The sequence below is a fragment of the Triturus cristatus genome, chromosome 8 (genome assembly GCF_964204655.1).
Source record: "Triturus cristatus chromosome 8, aTriCri1.1, whole genome shotgun sequence".
In the NCBI taxonomy this organism is placed as follows: domain Eukaryota; kingdom Metazoa; phylum Chordata; class Amphibia; order Caudata; family Salamandridae; genus Triturus; species Triturus cristatus.
The window spans coordinates 405,538-417,638 of NC_140591.1; the positions used below are offsets into that span (position 1 = coordinate 405,538).

At 52.2% G+C, this 12,101-nt stretch overlaps 1 protein-coding gene across 10 annotated transcripts in view; it reads right to left on the minus strand.

Moving 5' to 3' along the window:
* The window catches only part of LOC146799811 (uncharacterized), a 373,412-nt gene that overhangs the window by 120,949 nt on the left and 240,362 nt on the right, over window positions 1-12,101 (minus strand). For 9 of the 10 annotated variants that reach the window (XM_085620688.1, XM_085620685.1, XM_085620686.1 and 6 more), the window contains one exon: window positions 10,440-10,532. The exons of the other annotated variant lie outside the window; for it this stretch is intronic. In XM_085620688.1, the coding sequence (XP_085476814.1) occupies window positions 10,440-10,532 (93 nt within the window). The remainder of the gene's footprint in view (window positions 1-10,439; window positions 10,533-12,101) is intronic. 10 annotated transcript variants of the gene reach the window in all.

The window sequence follows — 12,101 nt, forward strand, 5'->3', positions numbered from 1 at the left end:
TGGGGGAGGGGGTCTGCTACTGTTCGAACAGCCAGGTCTTGAGCTGTTTCCTGAAGGCGAGGTGGTCCTGGGTCAGCCGCAGGTGGATAGGCAGGGAGTTCCATGTCTTGGCCGCCAGGTAGGAGAAGGATCTTCCTCCAGTGGGGGCTCTCTGGATGCGAGGTACGGCGGCGAGGTGCGCGGATCGTAGCTGGCGGGTGGGCGTGTAGAAGGTCAGGCGGTCATTGAGGTACTCGGGGCCCAGGTCGTGGAGGGATTTGTGTGCGTGGGTGAGGAGTCTGAACTTGTTGACGGGGAGCCAGTGTAGGTCTCTCAGGTGGCTCGAGATGTGGCTGCGTCGGGGGACGTCCAGGACGAGTCAGGCGGAGGCGTTCTGGATACGTTGGAGTCTTTTCTGAAGCTTGGCTGTGGTTCCGGCGTAGAGGGTGTTTCCGTAGTCTAGTCGGCTGGTGACGAGGGCTTGGGTGACCGTCTTCCTGGTTTCGGTCGGGATCCACCGGAAGATTTTGCGGAGCATGCGGAGGGTGTGGAAGCATGATGAGGAGACGGCGTTGACTTGTCTGGTCATCGATAGGGAGGAGTCCAGGATGAAGCCCAGGTTGCGTGCGTGGTCTGTTGGCTTGGGTGCGGTGCCTAGGGCAGGGGGCCACCAGGAGTCGTCCCATGCGGAGGGTGATGGTCCAAGGATGAGGACTTCTGTCTTGTCTGTGTTCAGTTTCAGGCGGCTGATGTTTATCCATTCGGCGACGTCCTTCATCCCTTTGTGTAGGCTGGCTCTGGCGGTGTCGGGGTCTCTGGTGAGGGAGAGGATGAGCTGGGTGTCGTCGGCGTAGGAGATGGTGTTGAGGTTGTGTTGGCGTGCGATGGCAGCGAGGGGTTTCATGTAGACGTTGAAGAGGGTGGGGCTGAGTGATGATCCCTGCGGAACGCCGCAGATGACTTCGGTGGCCTCAGAACAGAAGGGGGGGAGGCGAACTCTCTGTGTTCTGCCGGCGAGGTATGAGGTGATCCATTCCAGAGCCTTCCCTTGGATGCCGGTGTCGTTAAAGCGTTGGACTAGGGTGCGGTGGCAGACAGTGTCAAATGCTGCGGAGAGGTCTAGGAGGATGAGTGCCGCTGTTTCTCCGTTGTCAAGCAGGGCTCGGATGTCGTCCGTGGCTGCGATGAGGGCGGTCTCGGTGCTGTGGTTGGCTCTGAATCCGGACTGCGATGGGTCGAGGGATCCGTTCGTCTCAAGGAAGGCGGTCAGTTGTTTGTTGACGACTTTCTCGATGACTTTGGCAGGGAACGGAAGGAGCGAGATGGGGCGGAAGTTCTTGAGGTCGGTCGGGTCCGCTGTTGGTTTTTTCAGCAGGGCGCTGAGCTCGGCATGCTTCCAGCTCTCCGGGAAGGTGGCTGTGTCAATGGAGGTGTTGTTGATGTCCCGGAGGTGGGGTGCGATGGTGGAGTCTGCCTTGTTGAAGACATGGTGGGGGCATGGGTCGGTCGGAGATCCGGAGTGAATGGTGTTCTTCGTGCGGGCCGTGTCTTCGGTGGTCACTTCGGTCCATGTCTGGAGGGCGGCGGCGAGGTGCGTCGGTCCCACCGATGGGTGCGGGGGTGGTGCGCCGAAACTGTTGTGGATGTCGGCAATCTTGCGGTGGAAGTACGAGGCGAGGGAGTCGCAGAGGTCCTGTGAAGGAGTGATGTCGTTGTTTCCGGTGCTGGGGTTGGAGAACTCCTTGACGATGTTGAAGAGTTCCTTGCTGTCATAGGCGTTGTTGTCCAGTCGTTCCTTCAGAGATTTCTTCTTGGTGGAGCGGATGAGCTGGTGGTGTCTGCGGGTGGCGTTTTTGAGGGTGGTCATGTTGTCGGCGGTCTTGTCGAGGAGCCAGGCCTTCTCGAGGGTGCGGCAGGCCTTCTTGGAGTCCTTGAGTTCGTCGGTGAACCAGGGGGCCTTCTTGCTTCTGGGCCTGGTGAGTGGGTTCTTCAGTGGGGCGAGGTCGTCGGCACAGGTGGTCAGCCATTGCATGAGGTTGCGGGCTGCTGCGTTGGGGTCCGTTGTGCTGACAGGTGGGTTCTGGCTGAGGGACGTAGTTAGCTGGTCGGCGGTGATCTTGCTCCAGTTTCTGTGGGGAGCCTGCTTCGGGTGGTGGTGGGTTGTGTTCTTTCTGAAGCTGAAGTGGACGCAGCTGTGGTCAGTCCAGTGAAGTCCGGTGGAGTGGCTGTAGGTGATGTGCTTGCTGGATGAGAAGACGGGATCAAGCGTGTGGCCGGCGTAGTGGGTGGGGGTGTTGACCAGTTGCTGGAGTCCGAGGTTGGCGAGGTTGTCCAGCAGGGCGGTAGTGTTGCGGTCCTTGTTGTTCTCCAGGTGGAAGTTGAGGTCCCCGAGGAGGATGTAGTCGGTGGAGGGGAGGGCGGGTGGGCTGATGAAGTCCGTGATGTCTTCGCAGAATTGTGTGCGTGGTCCCGGGGGTCTGTAGATGAGGGTGCCTCTGAGGGTAGTCTTGGGGTCGGTGTGAATCTGGAAGTGCAGGTGCTCGGCGGCGTTGAATGCGTCGATGGAGTCAGTCGAGATGCGAATGGTGCTTTTGTGTACGATGGCGATACCTCCTCCGGTCTGGTTGACGCGGTCCTTCCTGATGATCTTGTAGCCGTCCGGGATGGCGATGGCGATGTCGGGGGCTGAGGAGGCGTTCATCCAGGTTTCCGTGAGGAAGGCGACGTCTGGAGATGCGGTGTCGAGGAGGTTCCAGAGTTCCACGGCGTGTCTGTGGACGGAGCGGGTGTTGAGCAGGATGCACTTGAGGTGGTTGCTGCTGTCCGTCTTGGTGGGCGCGGTGCAGGTTCGGAGGCAGGAGAAGTTGCAGGATCGGCAGACGAAGGGTCCATGGGTGCGACGCGGGGATGCTCGGTAGCATCCGGGGGTTCGGCCGGTGTTGAGTGCGTTGAGTGTGGCCTCATCGTATGTCCTGCGGGGGGGCTGGCGGGCGCGGGGGCCAGGGGGTCTGGCGCTGGGCGCGGTCCAGGTGCGGACGGGCGCAGACGGGCTTACCTTTGGCGCACCTTCGGCGCTCAATCGGCGCTCCCGCTGCGCGCGTCCGCTGCGCGGTCGCTCAGGGGGCGTCATAAGTAAGAGCCGGGAGGGAGGAGCAGCTGGGAGGCGGGAGCGGGGTGGCCAATGGGCAAGGAGGGGAGGCGGGATAGCGGGGGCAGCGGCAGCGGCGAGAAAAGAAAAGAAAACTTCACCGGGGCAGCGGCGGCGGAGAGCAGGCGGAAAATGGGGGCAGCAGCAGGCAGGGAGCAGGAGGCGGCACTTACAGGAAGGCGGAGGGCAGCGGCGGTGAAAATGAGGTAAGCGTCGTCAGCAGCAGGCAGGCGCCAGGAAGCTTGGCAGTAAGATTTGCATCTAGCCGCACTATACAAGGCAAGTCCAGGAGCAATGGAAATCGTTTCTCAGGATTAAGCACACATTATACTCCCTTCAGGTGCAATACATGTTCCTGTACCCAGCACGGCTGAAAGTCATCTTCTAGATCAAAGCACACTTCTTCGATACGCCAGAGGAGGCATGGGACTGGTTGGAACTGTGGGGCGATGATGTACGATCCCGTCCCAGGGAAGGACAACGTCCATCCTGGGGGTCATGTACCTGAAGGAACACTCGAATGCGCCGGGCAGGTGGAGCAAACACAAACGCTTCCCCCTGGGTACTCAGAGTGAGCAAACACAAACGCTTCCCCCTGGGTACTCAGAGTGAGCAAACACGAACGCTTCCCCCTGGGTACTCAGAGAGTGAGCAAACACTAACGCTTCCCCCGGGGACTCAGAGGGCTGCAAAGTGAGGATAGCACTATGAACCTGAAAACAGGGGCAGCCTAGACGCGAAAGGTGAATCTGCTGCATGAGAGCTGATGGAAGACGCGGGGTTTGGAGCTCCGTGCCCCTCGATGGACATTGTGCCTGACACCTTGACCACTTCAGGAGGGGGAATGGTCATGCCTGACTGGGTGTGACTGTTGTAACCACTTGTGGATGATACAGATTGAACGCTTGCTGGGAGACTCCCGGAAAGAGATACCGCACATTGATGGGATGATGGACTTTTTTTCACTGTGTATGTAAGTTGTGGGCGAGTATCGGGTAGCACAGTTCTTGACCCACTGGGGCATATCCAGGTATGACAATGAGGGGGCAATGCACCCGTGCCCTGCTTGGCATATGGGACACGTGTGAGGGACACTACCTTTGATGAGTAGAACCAATACTGGCTGACGGAGTACCAGCGGGAAGGGAGTGTTAGCCGCTCCCTGTTGGACAGGCTGGGTAGCTGTGCTCGTCCTGGTACAGGCAGTGGGTGGCCACTGGCAGTTGCATGTTTACACTATTCTTGTCCGTGGGAGTGAGTTACATGGTTCTGTTAATCATTTCCTTTATTGCTTATCAGCAGAAGAGGGGACATGGGTGGCACGGGTGGGGTGACAACACGCATCAACACTAACAGATGATTATGCAGGGCAACTTTAGAACTATTACCTGGAATGTCTGGGGTTTGGGGACGAGTGTCAAGAGGTTTCAAATGCTCACCTTCCTCAAAAGCCACAAAAGTGACTTCACCTGCCTGCAAGAAACGCATCTGGATAATGCAGGGGCCTCCCGATTTGGGAGAAAAAGACAGGAACAGACCTTTCGCTCCTCTTACTCTACCTATGCTCGGGGTACCCTGATTTATGTGGCTCATGGGGTACCTATCTCCCTCACCTATTCAGAAGCAGATGTGGAGGGCAGGCATGTCTTTCTATAGGGCACCCTAGAGGGGCTGGCCAGGAGTTTACTGAATGCATATGCTCCTGTAGGAAGCTGGCTCTTTATGTCATATATCAATAATCTGATATACCGTGTAAGGGGTCCTGGGGTTCCCTCACTAGTGGACAGCGGCATGCTATGCAATTCCAAAGGGCTCTATTAGGGGGTAGTGTGGTCGAGCAGCCTTAGGCTTAACAAAGAGGAGTGCAAGACATTTGCAAATACACACAATGATCAACAAATGACAACACGACTCAAGAAGGAGATCCACACCAATTTATAAAGATAGCAAGTATGCTTATATATGTTTAGGCATCAGTGAAAAATCGTTCAGGTAAGTAAGTTTTAAAATATACATTCTGTTCACTATAAAAAGTGGACACAGTGCCATTTTGGAGTTCTACAATGTTATCCTATGGAAGGAAGAACAAGGTCTGCAAACAGGTATAGCACAGCCACTTACAAGACCAATTTCCCGGAGATCGGGAACTGTGGAAAGTGGCTGCAGGCTTTGACAATGAGGCGAGTTGGGCTGAACCAGCAAGTGGGCTCAGGCCTTGCGATGCTCAGGAACAGGGGGACACCTGGTGTCAGGTTATGGCAGTTCCAGAAGCCTCCGAGTCTTCTTTTGTGGAGTTTCTTCAGAACAGGTCTGCTGTTCACGGGAGGTCGAGTCCTTTTCGAAGACAGGCAGTCAGTCCTCCCAGATTTCTCGAATCAATAGCTGCCGGATGAGTTGACTTTGACTCAGTTTTTGATGAGGGGTGCAGACAGGCTTCTTCTCAGCCCTCTGCTTTTGCGGCTCTAGGGTGTCCTCTCTCTACTTAGGTCGTCAGGGTCTGCTTCTCTGGTTCCAGGGGCTCCTCTAAATACTGAATTTATGAGCGTTACAGGAGTGTATGGTTGTAGCCAATAGGCTACTCACCCTTTGGGTCACTACACACCTGTACAGCCACTTCCTTTTAGAAGGGGGCATTACCCTGTCCCAAAATTCCTAAGTATGCTATCACAAAGAGGACTACTTCCGAAAAATTGTGTCTACCTCACAGTAGCCCACCTTAGTGGCATTAGCTTGTAAGTGGCAAGCTTACCTGACTTGCTAATTTTCCCACCTGTCCAGGTGGTAAGGGGGTCCTGGACAAAGGGGGTGACTTCCTCTCCTGTGAGGGAACTAGATTCCCATTCCAAAGGCGGTAGCTGGTTGAAGCTTGACAGTCCAAGGAGGCTAATCAGCAGGTCATCCTGTGGGAGATGGTGCCTTCCCGGACAGGTTTTTGTCCGGAGTCTCCTGAGAACAAAAGGCTCTCACCCAAAGAGGTCAGAATAGCATCTTGGGTGGCAGGCTGGCAGAAATCAGTGAGCAAGGACACCAGAGGCTGGTAGGTTTTCAGGGGGCACCTCTAAGGTGCCCTCTGGGTGCAGTTATTGGTAAATCCAACACTGGCATCAGTGTGCATTTATCAATACGAAATGTTTCATACCAATTAGCCCAGTTTTCAGTGAAGCTATCATGTAGCCGGGGAATTTGTTTTCACCAGTGTCCAGCACATGTTTTAAGATGGCGTCTCTTGTCACTTGTACCAGCAGTAATAGGACTGACCAGCATACGGGTATATCTGCTCATGCAGGTATACCCTCATATGAAATATTCAGCACCCTGCCATAGAGCTGTGAGGCCTGCTGTAGAGGTGACTTACAAATCTCACATACAGTGGTAGGGGACATGGCGGACAGGGAGTTGTGACATGTAGTGTTTTCACTTTTGTCTGCACCAAGGCACGCACCCTGCAAAAGCAGTCTTGCATGTGGTTGGTGAGGGTTCCCTTACGGTGGCCCAATTCGTGCTGCAGCCCTCAGCGGCCCTCTTTAGTACCTCAGGCCCTAGGTACCATTTACTAGGGACTTACAGAGGGTGATAAAGGTTTAGCCAATTAGGGGAACAATTGTACAGTTTTGGGAAAGAGTTTTGGCACTGGGGACCCGGTTAGCAGGAACCCAGTGCACTTTCAATTCTAAATCACATCACTAACCAGGCAAAAAGTGGGAACTTTCCTACAGCTCCCAATACCGACGACCCAACATTCTTTTACAATATGCGGGACTTATTAACTCTAGGTCTAGACTCGCCTCTAATACAGATGGGGGACTTTAATTGAGTATTGGACCCCAACCTGGATAGAAAACTCCAGAGAGCGGGCACTAAGCTTCATAGGACGGCTGCACTCAAAGAAGTGATTCATAATATAGGGTTACAGGATGTGTGGCAGCTCTCTCACCCCACTCAGACAGCTTATACTTGTCATCCCTGACTCACAACACCTACAGCAGACTAGACAAAATCATGGTTGCTGGTTTCCCTCGTCTGGGAGAGATCAGTATCACGCCTTTAGCATGCTTTTTATCATACCACTCCCCAGTTAGCTGTACGGTAGTCTGTAGGGGGCTGAAGGTCTTGGTAAATGTAGGCATTCTGTATGATCCAGTGGGGCGGGAAGCTATATCACTTCACTTGCAGACTATCTGGATTCTAACTGGGGCTCCACTGCCCGCGGGTCCACGAAATGGGAGGCCCTCAAAGCGGTACTGAGAGGCACCTGCCCGAGTTTCATGTGTGGAATGCACTGACAGTTACAGGAGAAACTCCTCATTGAGGAAGCCGAACTGTCCAGGTTTAGGGCAGCGGTACAGATCAGCCCAGACTCTCGTAAAAGTAACACTCTGTCCGCCGACGTATTGCAGATATTTGGGACAGGTTAGATAAATACACACTGAAACAGTACTGTCAGAGGCTGCACCGGGAGGGAGATAAATCTGGGAATCTCTTAGCCTGGATCCTTCGTTGAGAACACCCCCCTCCGCTAGTGACACACTTGACGATGCCTGCAGGCACAGATGCCACGTCCAGAGTGGATATTGTACAGGTATTTCAGTGCCATCTGCAGATACGCTCCCTTCTTGGAGGGACTGGACGTTCCCAGTCTTAGTCCTTTGGCAAAAGAAATTCTGGTGGCTCCACTGGACAAGGAGGAGCTTCGGACGGCCTTACATACGCTCCGACGTCAAAGGCACCGGGGGGGGGGGGGGGGGGGGGTTGGGGAGAAAGCGTCTCTCCCGAATTATATTAAGCTTTCTCTGTGACTCGGAGCTTACTGGAAATGTATTTAGAGGTGTATGATGAAGGTATTCTCCCACCAACCATGAGGGAGCGGAAAATATGTATGCTCCTGAAACCAGGAGGGCAAGAGGCTGACCTGGCCTCGTAGAGACCCCTTATGATGATCAATTCAGACATGAAAGTTCTCTATAAGTTGCTTGCCACATGGCTGACTGCACCTATGCCACATGTGGTGCATGAAGACCAGTGCGGTTTCATTATGGGCCCCAATACCGGGATGAATCGGAGGGGGCTATCCCATGCCCTTTATAAGTCCCTATACAGGGACATGGAAATGGCACTGGTCGCCATCGCCTTGAAAACAGAATTCAACACGGTAGACAGGGGCTACCTGCCCGAGGTTCTGTGGGTCATGGGCTTCAGCCCCGATTCTGTAGATGGGTACGCCTGCTCTATGCAGAGACGAAGGCCCGAGTGCATGTGGGGTGACACCACTCGGCAGCATGGGCATTGGGACATGGGACACGACAGGGCTGCCCTCTTTCGCCACTCTTGTTCACAATAGCAATGGAGCCGTTAGCGATTGGGCAGGCTGCGAACTCCAGGACTGGAAGCATACGTTCCAGTGACACCTACCACATCATTTTGCTCTATGAGGAAAACACATTATTTAATTTGACCCCTCCCCGTGCTGCCATACCGGTGTTGCTGCGGGTATTAAAAGACTTTGGAAATCTTTCAGGCATCAGGCTCAATCGGGCTAAGTCTTTGTTATTCCCACTCGCCTCATTTCAGCTAATGATTTTACGCAATTGGACTAGATTTTCAATTCTCTTTTGTCAGCAGGGAAATGTGGCAGAGTGGCCCTGTTGACAATGACATGATTAAATGAGGATGGTGGACTGTAGGTTCGCGACTGAACTTATACTACTATGCTACCCATCTACAGCATGTGGCCAGATGGCTGGACTCATATGATAACTGTGAGAAACGCCTGCTGGCTGAGGTGTGTCGGTGGGTGTGAGCACATTGGGGACTTGAACCCCGGAGACGCCTTCATATTCTTCGAAGAGGCTCGTATCATATTCACACTAGGACTCTGCCACTTCTTGCACCATGCTGGATTAGCAGACATTGCTTGGGCGACTTGACCCTCGTATCCCGCCGTCCCTAACCCTACGCAGATTCTAGGCATATTGTTAACCTGTGGTTTTGGCCGCCACCTCATCACGGCCATGAGATCTGACTCCATGGAACTCCTGCCACGTGGTCGCGGGATACTTGAGATTGGGCCTGTGTTAATAGCATCATGTACTCCGTCTCATGCAATGTCCACTTCAAGCTGATCCATTATAATTTTTTGCACAAGACTTACCTTACCCCTCAAGGTTTCAGTCGAATGTCCCCATCCAGGTCGTACAGTTGTCCTTGAAATAGCAATGGTGGTGCGGGCTTTCTTAGGATGGCTATGCCAAGAGGTCCAGGTCCAGTATTTTTGGATTCGGGAGGTCACTGACTTACAGAGGATGGCGCGCCTACCCCTGGAGCTGACTCTGCAGTGCTACCTGGTAGGCAATGTTAAGCTTCCAAAAGGCAAGAAAAGGGTGCAGTTCTTACAATTGGCACTTGTTCTGGCCCGACACAGAATAGCATTCACGTGGATGGGCCAGAGATCACCCCATTTCAACCATTGGCACAGACATACAGGGATGGGCCTTAGCAGAGGAGATTCAGAAGAAACTTAGTAGGTGAGATGACAAAGTACATGATTATCTAGCAGCCTGGAGGGACCTCTGTGACACACTGCTGGACCACGGGTTCACTAAGGCTTCCAAGATAGCTATAGCGAGGAAGGAGAGCGGGTGGGACACACATGGGGGGGGATTGGGAAAACGACATAGTTGTCTGGTGCTTCTTGTTGTGGCAGAGTGTGGATGCTGCATGGCTGGGTTCATGCAAATTGGATCCCTGACATTCTACTGTTACAATGTCGACTCAAATGTTGCCCTAGGTCTTGTACTCTGAATTCTGCTGTTTATTTGTTTCTGCAAAACACTGAAAAAAGGTTTAAAAACAAAAGATGGAATTGTACCCAACTTAGCCAGGGGTAGATCATACACTGCCCAACACATGGGTGGAATTATAACTTGTATGGGGCAGGGCGAGACTGCACACTGTACGACATAAGGTTTGACCTGTAACTTCTATGAGATAAGAAGAGTTCATGCAATGTCCACCGCAGTGTGGACTAATTACCACTTTGAGGGAAGATCACTCAGTGCCCTACACAATGGTGGACTCATGACATTCCTAAAGCTAAAGGACATCCCACACTGTCCAACACATGGGCACTACCTTTACTACCTCTCTAAGGCGAGAAGAGATCGTACCGTGGCTAATACATGAGCATTAAAATCTCCAGAATGTCTGTAACATGTCGAGAAGGGATCACCAAGTGATGCAGGTGTTTCTTCCTTAGTCGGTATCTCCCAACCTTGAACCCCACAACTGAGACAACTCAAATAAATCTGCAACTCACTAGAATCTAGGTCGCTGATGCTTACGTCAACTTCCTCAACAAGATGATTGGTTGAAACTGGAACTGGTACTTCTGCTTTTTCCAAAAAATTGCCTGTTTGAGAAAATAAAATCAGGTAAAAAATGTCAACTCTTATGAGTCTCAAAAAGTAAACACATCAAGTTGTGGAGACTGCAAAAATACAAATTCAAACCAATAATATTCTTCCTGAAAGACTGAGTGTGAATTAAACATTTGGTGTCAGTAAATGAGGTTACTAAACAGAGTAAAGATCGTCGGTTTAACTAGTCCAAGATCATTGGGCCAGATGTACGACTAATTTGCGAGTGCAAAATCAGTTGCAAACCAATTTGTGGGTGCAAAGATGGACGACCGCAATTTACGAAATGCACTCGTAAACCGCAAAATTGCGACGCGAACGAATACTGACTCACAAAAATTGCAACTGGTGTTTGCGTTCCGCAAATAGCGACTTGAAATTAGTGACTCGCAAATTACAATGTACAGGCCAAGCGCAAATTACGAAAATGCGCAAATTGGCCCATTTGCGCATGCATTTTACCACCAAACAGAACCAGGTGGTAAACAGGCCCAACCTATAAAAACGCATCTGAAATCTTTCAACAATTGCTGTCCTGTATGTGATAGCAAGGAGGATGCGGATACTGGCTGCTCAGCAGAGGAGGCGGCGACAGGAGAGGATTTTCAGAGTCAGGTTGACATTGTTTGAGAAGACAGAGGAAGAGATTTATGACCAGTACAGGCTGAGTAGCACTGTCATCCTAGACCTCGTAGACACCCTGAAGCCACAATTGGAAAGCAGAACCCTGCGCAGCAATGCAATCCCCACACATGTGCAGGTGTTGTGCTCCCTCCACCTATTGGCCACTGGTAGCTACCAAAATGTCATTGCATTGGCTGGAGGTGTGTCGCAGAGTGCGCTTTCGCGTTTCTTACACCATTTCCTAGATGCCATGCTACACCACATCCATCAACACATCTACCTGTCCAGGAATGATGTTGAACTGGAAAATACAAGAATGCAATTTTATAGAATAGAAATGTTTCCACAGGTCATTGGGTGCATAGATGGGACCCATGTGCCCATGTGTCCCCCTCAGGTATAGAATACATATTCTGTAATAGGAAAAGCACACATTCCCTCCATATCCAAGTTGTCTGTGACGCAAACAACATCATCACAGACATTATCCAGGAAGCACACATGACTCATACATCCTCAGACACAGTGGCATATACCAGAAATAAGAGAGAGGTGACTTTGATGTAGGATACCTACGAGGTACTGAATGTCCACTGTGAAATGTAATTGCACTATGGTGTCTGCATGCTTGTTGTCTCACCATCATATATCACCCACCAGGTGACAGTGCGCATGCCCTGCATCCATCGATCCTCACACCGTACCTGTCTCCCACCAACGCACCTGAGAGGTGGTACAACAGGGCAAATAGACGCACCAGGTCAGTCATTGAACGCACATTTGGCATCCTGAAATCACGATTCCGATGTCTTCACAAGAGTTGCGGAGACTTGCAGCATGCGCCTGAGACAGTCTGCAAAATCGTGGCTACCTGTGCCATACACAACAACATGGCCTGCAGGCGTGGCTTGCCCATGGAGGTGTCGGATTCAGACTCA